The sequence below is a fragment of the Aegilops tauschii genome, chromosome 7, assembly GCF_002575655.3.
Source record: "Aegilops tauschii subsp. strangulata cultivar AL8/78 chromosome 7, Aet v6.0, whole genome shotgun sequence".
Taxonomy (NCBI): domain Eukaryota; kingdom Viridiplantae; phylum Streptophyta; class Magnoliopsida; order Poales; family Poaceae; genus Aegilops; species Aegilops tauschii.
Genome location: NC_053041.3, coordinates 193,094,959 through 193,110,373, shown reverse-complemented (window position 1 = coordinate 193,110,373; position 15,415 = coordinate 193,094,959). Strand labels below are relative to the sequence as shown.

Below are 15,415 nucleotides of genomic sequence, written 5' to 3'. Positions count from 1 at the left end.
CCGGTGTCCGCATAGTGAGAATGTATACAGCCAAACAGACTGACAAAAGAAGAAGAAAAAAGCCAACATATTGGCACCACTAAAGTCGTAAAAGATCAACACTATGCTATCACCCATATTGGGTGAAAACCTCCTGGCCACCCGCTCCAACCACACACCACACCACCTTAAACAACGGTTGGTACTCCTTTCGGTTATCAATCGATTGGCTATTCCTCAGGTCTTCACGCATAATTCTAAACGTTGTGTGAAATAACAAATATTCAAAATTACATAATTAAGTGAGAGTATGTGCTAGTCATACTAGTTCGTTATAACTAAAAGATTTTTTTAACATTTAGGGCCTCATTTTCCATTTTACACTAGGACCTCAAATTCCTGGAGACGGCCCAACCCACCGAAACAACCCGAGCTCCACGCTCTAAGACCCCCAAGAAAAGCAGAGACACCACGCTGACTTTTCAGATTTGTACATGAAGCCGAGCCTACGCGCATGATCGGCATCCACGAATAGGCGTCCTTGCCATGCATCATCACCGCTGGCGATAACAACCTGCGGGTCCGTGTAGTTTGTTCTATGAACGTGCATACAGAAACGTCGTGCTCCTGCTTTTTCAGGCGTAGCTCTCCTGATGGGCGTCTCATCTGAACGTATGTGGTATGGTAATGGTAATGGTCTCATGTGTACGCTACAAATGGGAAATAGTATTCGTTAGGAACTTTCAACGCGCCATATGGTCCTCGTACGAGCACGGCAGACCTGCTCTTGTGTGGTTGGTGCTCCACGCCACATCCTTTCCGTTGCATGTTTTGGTCCCAAATGAAAAGAACGTGTAAGCAGATTTTTCTTCACGCGCAGCAGAACGAGGTAAACATCCAGCCCTCAGTACACAATACAAGTCATATCTGCCGACCACTGTTTTGCAAGCAAACCATACTCTCTTTTTTGTTGTTGAAATCGTCAGTTAAGCAGTCTACCTTAGAGTGAAATCCAACGGCTCACCTCATTCCTCGTGCCTCGCCTGGGAATGGAGGTGGTACAAGTTTCTGGCAAACTCAGATGCAATCTCAGCTCTCCTGTATGGAAAATGCTAAACCTCAATTCTTGAGGAACAGTAGCGGAGCCAGGATTGAAGGAAATGTAAAAAAAATCCATGTTACCGAAAAACAAATTGGCCCAAGGTTGACTTCAATCCTGGCTCCGCCACTTCTGCAATGCACCAGCCCGAGCACGAATCTGAAACTGAATTGCAATGTAATCCCTCCATTTGGAATTACTTGTATCTAAACGTATTTTAGTTCTAGATACATCCATTTCCGAGACAAGTAATTCCGAACGGAGGGAGTACAAAACATTGAAACACATAAAGCAAATCCGATATTTCTGAAATTCTTCTTGCTATTCATGTGGCCAAGAAACAAAGTAGCTAACAAGTTGCGTACACCTATGGAAAGAATGCTAGCAACCACATTGGTGGCTGACAGACAAAAGTAAAAAAACGGTAATTACCACAGACAAATTCAAACGCCACCTGCTTGCATTTGATGAGTAATCTATCACTAGTTACAAACGTTTTGTTGCTATACACATCCTGTCAGTCAGCTGTTCGCTTCTATAGGCAGTCTTGTTCAAGATAATGCTGAAGACAAGTTTCTGTTTGATAAAGCGGGGTTTCCCGCTATCAATGGCAGTAAAATTCCTAGGGCTGTATCGGACATTGCCAGTCAGGGTCTCTATCATTCTTGTACAGCATTTGCAATCGACAAGACTGCTCCGTTATCAACTTATAAGTCGAGGGATGATCACGTGCCACCAGGGAGAAGTCATCGTGGTACATATGTGTTCCTTCTACCATCAACTGCCAAATAAGAGCACCACCGCCTGCCTGAAGCTTCCTCGCTGAATCATAGATTTTGTCGTAAACAACTCTTAGAAGAATATCTCTATCAACTGTGCTGTTACCATCTACGTGCTGCAGGTAACCTACTTCTGAGAACAGAACGGGTTTCTTCAAGATGTGTTCGCTGTCATTAAGGTGTGAATCAACCCAACTGGAAAGGTATCTGAGTTTTTCTTCCATGCTTGCCTTTGGTAGCCTGGGAACAAATATATGCATCAATGGCATATAAAGAATTGGCATATAAAGAATGATACATTTGTACAAATAATAGGGAAAAATACATACCAGCTGTCAGGGTAAGCATGCACCGATGCAAAATCAATATTCTCGACTGCTGAGTTCTGTATGAAGTCTGAGCAGAATGAAGCTGCCCAGTCCCCAGGATTATAACCCAGCCTCTCAGCTATTCCAGTGCCATAAAACCCTTCAATTCCTACTGTAACAAGATGTTTAGCGTCCAGACTCTTGACATACGCTGCCATCTCTGCTATCCAAGCCTGGAAGGGAAATCGGGTTGAAGTGCTGAGTGTTTTCACTCAGAAAAATCCCCATGTACTGAAAGTGAAAACGGATGTTTGAATGCCACATTACCTGAAGATGGGGACCAGATGAGTTGGACACACACCTAGGCTCATTCATGAGTTCCCAAGCAAATATAGCAGGTTCATCAGAGTATCTGATTCCACTGTAAGAGTTCCTTCTGGTTAATATTGCCTGTTGGTAATACATTATATAGGAATAGCGATAAAATCGTCAAAAAATGGCCAGAGAAAGAAATTGGAGAACAACGTGTTTCTAAATAATGCTTCTTCAAACATAGCTGCAAGTTTTGTTTACCCAGGTCAATTAGAGTCGCAATAGAGGACACATATCACTCCCTTGTTTATTTATTTTAACACGTTTACAAGCTACTATGCATAAAAGAAGGTCTCATAAGTCATGCTAGTCACTTAGCAGTGGCCACAGCACAATACACTTTACCACGCCTAGATAAAATGTCAGGGCATATGAACATATTAGGTACATTCAGCAAATATAAAACACTTCTATCTTATCCACCTCCCTTAGGAGATAATGTACAGAGAAAACCATGATATGTGTACAGAAAAGATTGACACATTATGTGGTAGAAACTAGGGTTCTACCGGGTCTAGGCCAGAGGTTGTAGGGGAAGGAGGGAGCTGGTCGTGGACGAACTCGCGGCCGCCGGCGGCTGGGCGCCGTCGTGCGCGAGGAGGCGGCGGCTGAGAGGGAGATGGCGGAGGGGAGGAGGCGGCTAGGGTTAGGTCTCCCGGCTCCCTAAGAAAGCTGAGCAAATATGATTGCTTCTTGCTTAATTCCAAAACGGATCCTTACACGAGTTTATATAATCCTCCTACTAAGATAATTGGGCTAAGCCCCTAATAACGATAAGATAGACTGGGCCACAACTAACTGGGCTAAGCCCCTAATATGCCGGTCATAACATTATGTCTTTTCTAAAGCCCTCATCAAAAGTAAGATGAGATTATCAAAATTAATTTTCTAACGTGAAGTGGGGCACACCACAAGATTGCAATGAATGCACAGCTACATCTTCTGTTTTCATGATATATGTCCTGAACCTCACCAGAATCAGTTTCAAAACAACTGTCCATTGAGGAAATCAAGAGTATAGTGAATCCAATATCTCCACTCAAAACCCCTACTTTAATGCTTTAGAACAGGTTAAATGGTTGTAGCATGTCATTCAACAAGGGTATATACTTCCTTAACTATTTCATAGATTTAGTGTTTAGTTATTATGTGCACATGGTGGGTTGAGGACAGTTAAGAAAACAGAGGGAGTAGTAAATATGAGATGCTACAATAAAAAATAATTATTTGTTTCAAGCTAAATATTACCTTCACAAAATCCTTGTAGTAACCCTTAATGGTTGGGTGATAGAAAAAAGAATCGGTTGAATTCGTCAAGTTAGCTCCAGCTGCTTGTGCCCACTTAACATATTGGGCCTTCCCTCCGAAGTTATCAAGGTTGTTGACAAGGCAAAGAATCAACCTAATATGATTTCTCCGGGCTTCATATATAATGTAATCCAATACCTGTAATGAAGAAAATTATGATTAATATTCACATGAAGAACATCATTTACCTGTGCTTCTATAAACCTATTTGTTGAGGTATTGCCATTTAAAAAGTAATCCTAAAAATGGATACCGCTTCAAAAAGATGTGTTGGGGAGTGTATACAGCCATGAAGAAAAAACTAAAGAATTTCTTAGGTGAAGGCACAGAATCTAGAGATTTCATAATAACACGGTAGAAACACAGGGTACATGTTAAGCCCTAGCTAAACTCTAGAGATCATGAAAAGTTCGGCACCACTTCATACTTCAGAAAAATCTAAATATCAGTTTGCATTCCATTGTGTAAGCATAACACACTCAAAATTCGGGATCATAAGTTAATCATTTTGTCAGAGAACGACGAGGTATGTGGCATCATTCACGTTACACAGCGCAAACTATTAGCAACTTGTACCATAATATAAGGAAGGTTGCTGTCAATAGAAGAAATAAATAAATGAAGGATGGCGGTAGCATGCATCTTAAAGCTGCTAATTATTTGTGCTTGCTGAACATATCCATTGTTTCTTTCCTGGCATTGAAGTTGTTCACGATGCGAACTTGCAAAGTGTCCAATATGATTCGTAGAGGCATAACAGACCAAATAGCCTGATGGCTACAGCGGTTAAAGTTTAACTTAGTATGATACCAGTCGACGCCAAATATTGCACCTCACAGACAAATGCATGATCATTCCACTGAAGAAACCGTCGTTCTTTCAGGGATTCTATTTTCCATTGTAAAAACTTGATTGCAGCAACATAATTGACAGGGCTGGTTAACTCAAGTGTGTAAAGGTATTAGAGGCCAAGATGAGATGTGTCAATCCAGGAGGTAAAGTTTCAAAACTCGTTCTATTGGTGAGTCAAATAACCATCAATCCTGAGAATTTACAGATGTGCCCTTCACAGTGCCTAGCTGACCATGCTTCAAAATTCATAAGAGAACTATGCAGATGTAAGCAGGTAATGTGACATTCAAAGGTCCATTTTTCTGAGTCTTAAAGTAGCTTTCCATATGACTCCTCAAAACAGACCCCATCAGTTTCAAACTTGAAACTTCTGAGTTGCAATTTTAAACATTTGGTTAATATGCATGTGGCGCAATATATCTCGAATCAAACAAGCATGCTGCCGTTGCTAACCATAGGATTCTGTTAAGAGATTGTAACCATGAAAAACTTTTGTTCCTGTTCGTCCTACAATTGGTGTTTATCGAAAATGCGACACTGCTGATGGCGACGCCCCCACATGATGGCGACGGTGCGGCGGCCCTGCCGCCCCCACCGGAACCACCACCTGCTGGGCGCGCCGGACGACCCCAGGCCACTCTAGAGGAGTCGCCAGAGGCCGCAGCGGCGGCGCCGGTGCCGGAGGTCTCTGGATCAACTGATCCGCCAGATCTGGAGCCGGTTGGAGGGTTTTTGAACCCGGCGAAATGGAGAGTTCATTTCGAAGATGTTCGGGCGGCCGAACACGGATCAGATGGCGTTCTCTACGCGCATTACCCATCAAGATGGATGGTGTTGCGAGATCTGGAGGGGGATATCCTTGGTGGGCGATACCTATGCGAAGACGAGAAAATCGCTGAAGGTATGCGATTGCTTATTGATGTTTTCAATATTGTTGTTCATTCGTTTGTGCAGAGAGAAGAGGAGGTTCACGATCACATCGAAGTGGTCGATCTTACGGCGGATCCTCGGCCCTCGACGCCGCGGTTCGGGGGACGATTTTGGGTCCTGGCCGATGATGACGAGGATGATGTGGACTCGCTGATGCCCGCCGTGTGCCTGGAGGAGGAGCCTAGGGTGCAGCCGGAGAAGCCACAATCCTCGCCGCACTTGGGGAGCGGCGGCAGGCGCAAGATGGATGCGAGGTTCGGCCCTAGGTCACCGCCGCCGCTGCCGAAGATGAAGCTCTGGTGCGGTCCACTCCCAAAGGTGAGCTCTTCGATCATTACTTTGTCGGACTATTTTCATCCAGATGTGTGGACGAAAGTCACTCGGAAGAAGAAACGAGGTGCGCGGACGTTTGGGAGTCCGTCGCCGGGGAGCGGCGCGGCTCGCCAGACTTGGGACGTACGACAGGCGCGGATAAATTTTTTGCTAGGCCGCGACGGGCCGGAGCTTTGTGACGCCGAGTTGGGCTTTGCTAGGGCTGGGTATGAGGCCCAGGTCCCTGAGGGTCCAGATTGATGATCACGTGCATGGGATCGTAGCGACAAGTGAGCCGCCGAGTCATGCAACGTCGAATCCATCTTCCTGTTCGCCAGTAATTGCTAGGGTTCGCCGGATAGCAACGCCGGGTTTCCCAAAAGCTGATCACGGACGTGCTACCAGGATCCGGCCGCTTGCTGCTCGTCAAGTTGTCATGGCGGGTCGGGGTTCCGGGCCGCCCCCCAGGCCAGCGCCGCCACCCCCCAAGACGGCGCCGCCGCAGCCTTCGGCGGCCCCGAGGCCGGCGCCACCTCCGCACCATGTGGCGCAACCGCCTCAGCAGCGGGCTGCGGCTTCGCAGCACACGACCGCTCCGCCGCCCAGTGTGGCGCAGCCGCACGCGGCTAGGGCTGCGCCGGCGGTTCCTAGAGGAGGCTATGGTTCAGGCCCGTAGCAGTATGCGGCGAACCGAGGTCAGGGTTTCGCCCACGGCGGTCGCGGACCCCCTCGAGGATAGTGGGGAGATGATGGCTACGATGTGTATGGTGATGGCCAACATCGGGGCTCGTCGTCGACGGGCGGTGGCCGTGGGTACGCGTGGCAGAGTGACAGGACGGCGGATCGTCCATTCTACGGCCCTCCGGGAGGTTTCGTTGAGGGGGCGTCTGGCCCGGACTACCGGCAGAGAGGTGGATACCGTGGTCATCGTGGTGGCCGCGGAGGCAGGAACCGCCACCGATAGCCTCCACCGCCGGCCGCTACCGGTTCCGAGGGCACAGAGCCGACTGCTACTTCGGAGGTGGTTGCTTCTGGGCAGACGCCACCTTTGTCTGGTTAGGTCATGGCCGCAGTGACGGCTTTGGCAACTGCGACGGTGCCCGAGGCTGAGCCCAATGCGGCGGGTACTGTCAAAGTGGCTGAGAAACCGGATGGAGATAGAGCTGCCAAGTGGGCTCGTAAGAAGGAGAAGATGTTATGCTATCGCTGTGGAGAGCAGGGGCACTTTATTGCGGAGTGCACTACTGAGCTTTGTGACACATGCCTCAAACCGGTGCACGCTACGGGAGAGTGCCCGTTGTTGCGTGAACCGATGCTGGGAGTCACCATATACGGAGTTTGCCGCGCCGAGTTGATGTTCTTTGAGTCTCCTAGTGCGAGGGAGGCCCCAGAGGCGCCGCAGAACGCGACCACGGGGGTGGTCAAGGTAACTAAAGGAGTCTTGTCAGAGGCACAGATCCTACAGAGGCTGAATGAGCTTGCTCCAGGTAACTTTCAGTGGGAGCTTATCAGGCTCGAGGCCAACGTGTACAAGGTTGATTTTCCAACAGCAGAGGACCTAAAGAAACTTCTGAGCTTTGGGATGTGTAGAGTGCCTGGCACAGAGTGTATCCTTGAGTTTGACGAGTGGAAGAAGGTCGAGCCGAAGGGCAAGCCACTTACTCAGGTTTGGTTACTTTTTCGGGAGCGCCTTCGAAGCCTCTGAATGATGTTCGGGTCGCGGCTAGTTTGGGGACACTTGTTGGAAAGACCGAACGGGTGGACATGCCGTTGACCCGTGCAAACGGGGTGGCGAGGTTGCTCATGAGTGTTCTGGATATCGAGTTCGTACCGGATGTGGTTAGATGGACGCATGCCGGCCTGATATACAACCTAGAGACTGAGTTTGAGGACACTGATCTATTCACTGAGGCCATGGCAGGGAATGATGTCGATACGGTTGATAAGGATGACGGCTCGGGCAACAAGGAGCTGCGAGAGGATGACAGTGGACGAGATAAGTCCAATACCCCGGGTACAAAGCACGCCTCGGTGGCGCCGGGGAAGGGGCCTCCACCATCTACTTCTGCGCCTATGAACTCACTGAGATTTGGTTTGTTTGAGCCTGCTTCTGCTCCTCCTAGACTGTGGAGTGATCGGGTGGAGCGTGATGATTTGTTCGAGCACTCGTACCTCCTCTTGATCCGGCTGGGCATGACGCCGTAGTTAGTGGTTGCTCGGATGTGCTTGCTACAGAGGTGACCTCGGTGGAGGGTGCACCTAGTTCAGCGGTACCCGCGGCAGTGCTCGGTCAGGCAGCCGAGCTTGGCTTTGAGGGTGGAGAGTCACGTGGGCAGGCGGCCCCCGGTTCCCCCACTGTTCACGCTCAGGGCAGCGCTTCGCAGCAGAGGAGGAGCACGGTGGCACCTTGCGCGCCTGATGGTGTTCCGCGCTCCAGAGGGGGTGCCGGGCCGAGGGGCGCGGGCAGGTGGCCCCCGCTCCTACCTCTCCCAAGGCGCCCCTGCAGGGGGCGGCAGTTGCAGCTTCCCCTTGCTGCAGCCCTAGGCCGACGCCGCCGGACGCCTCGGGCCCCTCGACGGTGGTGGCTGGTGGGGCTTCGCCGGTAGGGCCGACGACTGATGGCAACAGCCCGACTGGTTCAGCACAGTTGAGCCCTGTTGGGGGTTGGGCAGGAGGCCTTACCCCGAACGGGACTACGCGGGACGAGATCATCGCTTTCGGAGGGATCCCGGATCCTGTGTCCGAAGGTCGACGGATGAGCAGCCGTCTCCAGGACCAGCCGGATGTTGATGACATGCAGCTACGGTGCGCCATGCGGGCGGCCAAGCTTCGTGACATTGCGGTCACTACTGGTATGTCAGTCAACACTTCCAATTCTATTTTGCATTTTTCCGATGATGAGATTATACATAATGCAAATCAGTTGGGAGTTTCTTTAGGTAGTAATGGTAGTGAAGTTGCTAAATCTGTCAATGATATCCTTGATCTTGAAGCGGAGCGTGCCTTAGAAATTATTCGAAACTTAGCGGCTGTAAAACCTATGAACGATTCGGATATAGATGCGTTGGGGGTTAGGGTACTTGATAGCTTGTGTGCGGATCTTGCACCCTCACATCCCGAGTCAGAGGACGATGAGGGTACTGTATCCCCAAGGGGTTCAATTCTTGCAGATACTCAGGCAGTTAGGTCCACTGAGCTCGGTTATGAGGACCGAGTAGAGGACCAAAATAAGCCTAAATGCAAGTGGAAACGAAAGATTTATCCGGCTTCGGCTGTGCGCAGAAGTGCTAGGATCCGGACCACTAAAAAATTTCATGATGAAATATGAAGGGAATCTTTTGGAATAGCAGAGGTCTTAAGGACTTGGCTAAAAGAAGATTTCTAGCGGATGCTTCTATAGAACACAAGTTGGATTTTATCGCCCTCTCTGAAACTGGAAGGGACAATTTCACCGCCCAGTTTCTTAGCACTTTATTGGGAGGAGTTGATTTCGATTGGCATTGCCTACCTCCAAGAGGAAGATCCGGTGGGACTTTACTTGGGGTTAAATGCGACACTTTGGAAGTCCGGAATTGGTAATGGGAGATTTTGCGGTTAAGTTTCGGGTCCGATCGAAGGTTGATGGGTTTAATTGGGCACTGGTGGCGGTGTATGGCGCCGCACAGCCCGAGCTCAAACCAGAGTTTTTTTAGTGGACTTAGTTCGTATTTGCGGTAGCGAACAGCTCCCAACTCTGGTTGGGGGCGGTTTTAACATTATTCAAAGACGGGAGGAAAAAAAACAATGACAATTTTGACGGCAAATGGTCGTTTATGTTTAATACAATAATTGAAAGCATGGATCTTGGAGAGATCGAGCTTTCTGGTAGAAAATTCACTTGGGCCAATATGTTACCAATTCCAACGTTTGAGAAGTTGGATCGAGTCCTTGCAAGCGTCGAATGGGAGCAGAAGTTTCCTCTGGTGACGGTCCAAGCGTTGTCACGCGCGATCTCCGACCATACCCCATTGCTTGTTAACTCTGGAGAGGCAACTCATGTGAGAAACAAAAACACTCTCTCTTTCGAATTAGCTTGGTTTGAAAGAGAAGGGTTCTTGGATCTGATAGCACGGGAATGGGCTAAAGATTCAGGAGGGAGGTCGAATGTAGAAAGATGGCAGAATAAGATTAGGCACCTAAGACAGTTCTTACGTGGTTGGGCCAAACATTTGAGTGGGATATATAAGGCTGAAAAGGAAAGGCTCTTTCTCCTTATTAGTTCCCTCGAATTAAAAGTCGAGTCCTTCATTCTAGATACCAGGAAGCTGGAAACTAAAGTGGAGGCGGAAATGAGACTGAAACAACTGCTTCGAGAGGAGGAATTGAAGTGGGCACTAAGAGCTAAAGTGCGCAAAATCGTCCAAGGGGACGATAACACTCAATTCTTTCATATGATTGCGAATGGCAAACATCGAAAGAAAAGAATCTTTCAACTCGACCAAGATGAGGGGACGATTTTAGGACAGGAGAACCTAAAATTTTACATCACCAATTACTATAAGCAGCTTTTTGGGCCACCTGAGGATAACTTCGTGTCCTTAGATGAGTCGAGGGTTGAGGATATCCCTCAACTAGCAGCAGATGAGAACGATATTTTGACCGCCCCATTTCAAAGAAAGAGGTGTTTGAGGCAATTTCACAGATGAAGAATAACAAAGCGTCGGGGCCGGATGGTTTTCCAGCAGAGTTTTATAAGAAGTGCTGGCACATCATTAAGGGTGACTTGCTCCCGATGTTCCATGATTTGTTCTTCGGACATCTGCAGCTATTTCACTTGAATTTCGGAACGATTACGTTGCTTCCTAAGAAAACAGAGCCGTGCGGATTGAGCAATTCAGGCAATCTGTCTTCTTAATGTCAGTTTTAAAATTTTCACCAAGGTTGGAACTAGCAAGCTTACGCAGATTGCGCATTCTGTGGTGCAGCCATCTCAATCTGCTTTCATGCCGGACAAAAACATCCTAGAAGGGGTTGTGGTCCTACATGAAACGCTCCATGAAATCCACACGAAAAAACTAGATGGGGTGGTTTTTAAAGTGGATTTTGAGAAAGCGTACGATAAGGTAAAATGGCCATTTCTTCAGCAGGCCTTGTGAATGAAAGGATTAGATCAGTCCTGGAGAAACCAGGTAGATTCTTTCACGCAAAAAGGGAGTGTAGGAATCAAAGTGAATGATGACATAGGTCATTATTTCCAGACACACAAGGGTCTGAGGAAAGGAGACCCGATGTCACCGATTCTGTTCAACATAGTGGTAGACATGTTAACGATCCTAATAGGAAGAGCTAAGGAGAATGGCCAGGTAGGCGGCCTCGACCCGCATTTAGTGGACGGAGGAGTGTCCATCTTACAGTACGCTGATGATACTATCATCTTTATGGAGCATGATTTGGCAAAAGCAAGGAACATGAAGCTTGTGTTATGCTTATTCGAACAATTGTCGGGGTTAAAGGTTAACTTCCATAAAAGTGAATTGTTCTGCTTTGGAAGAGCTAAAGACGAACAAGAAGCTTATAAACAATTGTTCGGGTGCGAATTGGGGTCGTTGCCCTTCACGTATTTGGGTATACCAATTCACCATCGCAAGCTTTCCAACAAAGAATGAAAGTGCATTGAGGATCGATTTGAAAAGAAACTAAGCTGCTGGAAGGGCAAGCTTATGTCATACGGAGGCCGACTAATTCTCATTAATTCGGTACTCACGAGTATGCCTATGTTTCTCTTGTCCTTTTTCAAAGTACCAGTTGGTGTTCGGAAAAGACTAGATTTCTATCGATCGCGCTTCTTCTGGCAGAGCGATGAGTTAAAACGAAAGTACAGACTCGCTAAATGGGACATAATCTGTTGGCCAAAAGACCAAGGGGGCCTCGGCATAGAAAATTTAGAGGTGAAGAACAGATGTCTTCTCAGCAAGTGGTTGTATAAGCTATCTGTAGAGACCGATGCAACATGGGCCCAGATTCTGCATAATAAGTACCTACATTCCAAAACCTTATCCCAGGTGACGGTCAGACCGACCGATTCACCATTTTGGAAGGGACTGATGAGAGTGAGATCAGTCTTCTTCAACAGGACAAAATTTACAGTTGGAAATGGTACTACCACAAGATTCTCGGAGGATACATGGTTAGGGGAGACACCCCTTGCTATACAATATCCTTCTCTCTATAATATTGTTCAGCGAAGAGACGCTTACGTTGCAACAGTATTACAGTCCAACCCTCTAAATATTCAATTCAGGAGGACGTTAGTGGGAAACCGTTGGGAAGCTTGGCTCCATCTGGTGAGAAGATTGATGGACGTTAACCTTTCTCAACAGCCAGATCAGTTGCACTGGAAACTAACTAAGAATGGAGAGTTTTCGGTTAAGTCCATGTATTTGGACATTATCAATACTGGCTCTATACCTCGATCGAAACATGTTTGGAAAGTCAAAGTGCCTTTAAAAATTAAAGTGTTTATGTGGTTTGTCCATAAACAAGTCATTCTAACTAAGGACAATTTGGCAAAACGCAACTGGACAGGATCTAGAAGATGTAGCTTCTGTGATCATGATGAATCCATCAAACACCTCTTTCTTGACTGCCCAATGGCCAAAAAATTATGGCGGTCTGTCCACATAGCATTTAATATTACTCCTCCGAATACTATCAACACGTTATTTGGGACGTGGTTAGATGGAGTAGATTCAGAAACGGCGAGACATCCGTGTAGGAGTATGTGCTTTATTATGGGCAGTTTGGAACTGCGGGAATGATTTGGTTTTTAACAGAACAACACATATTCATTTCTTGCAGGTTATTTTCCGGGCCACTATACTGATCCGTATGTGGTCGCTACTCACTCCGACGGATGCCAGGGAGCGTATGGTTACTGGGTCTATCCGGTGGGAGACGGTAGCACGGGCTATCTTCAACCGGTTTGGATGGCGGTCATGTAATAGGATAGGTGTTTAGTTTCCTATCTTCTTTTTGCCTGCCGGTTGTGGCTATCCTGTTCTTTTGTGTTTTTGCTCTTTCTGAGCATTTTTTCCTGTTTGAGACCTGAAGACTTTGTTGAACCTTTTGCTTATTAATAAGATGGCCGTATGCATTGTTCTGATGCAGAGGCCGGGGGATAACCTCCTTTTCGAAGAAAAAAAATAAGAGGAAGCATATGAAAAATGTAACCCATTCTTTCGGGGTTTTTTAGCTCACTGGCCATGCGCTGCAATTTTGGGGCTTAATGCTGATATTTTAGCAACAAATCTAACAATAGTGGTTGGTGTTTTGATTTATGCCACCGAAACCTAGACTGCGGAAGAAATTAGGTGAAGTATGCCAGATACGAAGTAAGGAAAAGTATCTAGAACTTCCCCCCTGACCTACTCCCCAACCTAGAGTAGCTAAGTTTTTTTAGGGGTACCTAGAGTAGGTAAGTGTGGAAGTAAAATCAACCCTTGTTCATGCATGGGCTTTTCTGGTACGAAATGGGCCACTTCAAATAGGTCCATTGCTCTAGCCCAGAATACGATTAATCCGTCATGGGCTACGTGAGCTCCAAGTAGTTTAGCCGATAAATATTTATTATTCTGGCATTCCCAGCCCACCAAACAAAGCTGGTGGTTTCTTGGTCGGTCACAACCAGTTAAAACAAAAGTTCAATTAAAGAGTGTTCCTACATGGTAGAAACTCCTCAGGATTATAAGATTTTTATGAGGCTTTACGAGTATGTTCCATGACTAATGGCCGCAATACAAGGCCAGGCTTGTTAATATTACGTAGTTAACCAGGCCAGTCAGGGCGCGCTATGAATTTGCAGCCGACATTAGGTAGGGTCTTCAAATATCACACGTTAACAGCGCACTTGTTTCGATGACCACACCACTAGAATATGATTAAAAAATGCAGAACCATGATTGGAAGAGGGGAGGAGACCGGTGAAGGGATCTGCCTTGATAGGTGCAATGGAACTTGCTTCTTGACAGAAGGTTCTAATCAGCGAGAGGCACCAAAGAAATCGCACCACGATATATAAGGGACTTAAAAGCTAATAGGTTCCCAAAAAGGCTAGACGCCAACCATAAGATTTATTCGATGAATGGTGGAAAGTTATTACGACTGGATTTATTCGGTACATGGCAGTCTTACTGTGAAGGGTATTATGGAATCTACTGAATTATGGATTTGGACTACAGAAGCATAAAGCATAACCTAATCTGGTATCGAAATACGATACATGGTATCGGGCATTGAGCCTCTACATGACAAAATATGCAGATATCTTCATGTTGCAAAAATGCAAAGTATCTGCTAAATGATGGCCACATGAAGCACATCCAAATTGCCCCAGTTGCATCATCATGCTTTGCAACACCCCCACGGTCCCAACAGAGGCACCAACAACACGAAAGATGTGTCCACGCGTTTATTAACAGCAGCTCTAAGTAGTGCCCTCGTATACAGAAAACTGGTCTACGACAAGAATTCTGACCAGAAGAGCAGCCCCATTGGGTTGACTGCCACCAGATGGTTCGCGAGGGGGGGGGGGGGGGGGGGGGGGGGGGGGGGGGGGAAGGGGATTGGAGGGAGATCTGGACCTGGAAAACGGCTTCGTTGAAGCGGCCGGGGGAGATCTGAAGCGCGCCGGGGCCGCCGTCGATGAAGGCCCAGGTGCGGCAGACGCCTAGGCCCATGCGGCGGCCCCGGCGCAGCATCTCCGACACGAGCGCGGGCGACCGCGACGAGAGCAGCCAGTAGGAGTTCCAGCCGTTGACGTAGAGCGGCGCGCCCGTGTCGGCGTCCACGAAGTGGGTGCCGTTGCGGCCCGCGAACGACATCCGCGGCTGCAGCCACGGCACCGGCAGCTTGAGGCCGCCGCCGCCGGGGGCGGCGGGGTCGCGGCCCGGGAGCCAGTTTAGGTACACGACGGCGAGGAGGAGGAGGAGGCCCAGGAAGCTGTAGAGCCGCTTCTCCCGCCGCATTGGTCGGCTGGCAAAGCCTCCGACCCCGCCGCGGCGTTGGATTTCCGTCCCTCCCTTACTTTCCCTCCCTTTCTCAGTCGGAGGCCGGCGGTGGGGGTTCGCGCGTGTGCCGGAACTTGGTTCGGCTTCTGGTCGCTGTTTATTTGGGTTTTGCTGCCGTCACTTTTTCCCTTTTCACATCAAGTTTTGCTGTCGCCATTCGAGCGTGCAGTGTAGGGTTTTTTTTTTGTGATCCTGGGGAATTTTATAGTTTGGTCCATGTTCCTTGTAGCAACTCCTCTAAGGCCGCGCTTGGCATGGGGTATTTTTATACACCTGTATTTATTTTACAAGTGTATAATACCGGCCAGACTTTTGAGCTGGAAAGAAAAACGACCGATGAAGATTTGTATATTTTACAGGAGTATTGCGCCGTGAAACGCCAATCCAATCAGGACCTAACTCTCCTCACCATCATGATACATCAATACGATA

The 15,415-nt window shown here is 47.8% G+C and overlaps 1 protein-coding gene across 1 annotated transcript; it reads right to left on the bottom strand.

Moving 5' to 3' along the window:
- Nucleotides 1-1,381: 1,381 nt before the first annotated feature.
- LOC109732662 (mannan endo-1,4-beta-mannosidase 6) lies at nt 1,382-15,096 on the bottom strand. The gene is made up of 5 exons (XM_045231129.2): nt 14,558-15,096; nt 3,786-3,983; nt 2,493-2,615; nt 2,187-2,398; nt 1,382-2,097 (listed from the first exon to the last, which is right to left on the bottom strand). The coding sequence occupies exons 1-5, from the start codon at nt 14,939-14,941 to the stop codon at nt 1,701-1,703; spliced, it is 1,314 nt and encodes a 437-aa protein (XP_045087064.1). The 5' UTR covers nt 14,942-15,096; the 3' UTR covers nt 1,382-1,700.
- Nucleotides 15,097-15,415: the final 319 nt, after the last annotated feature.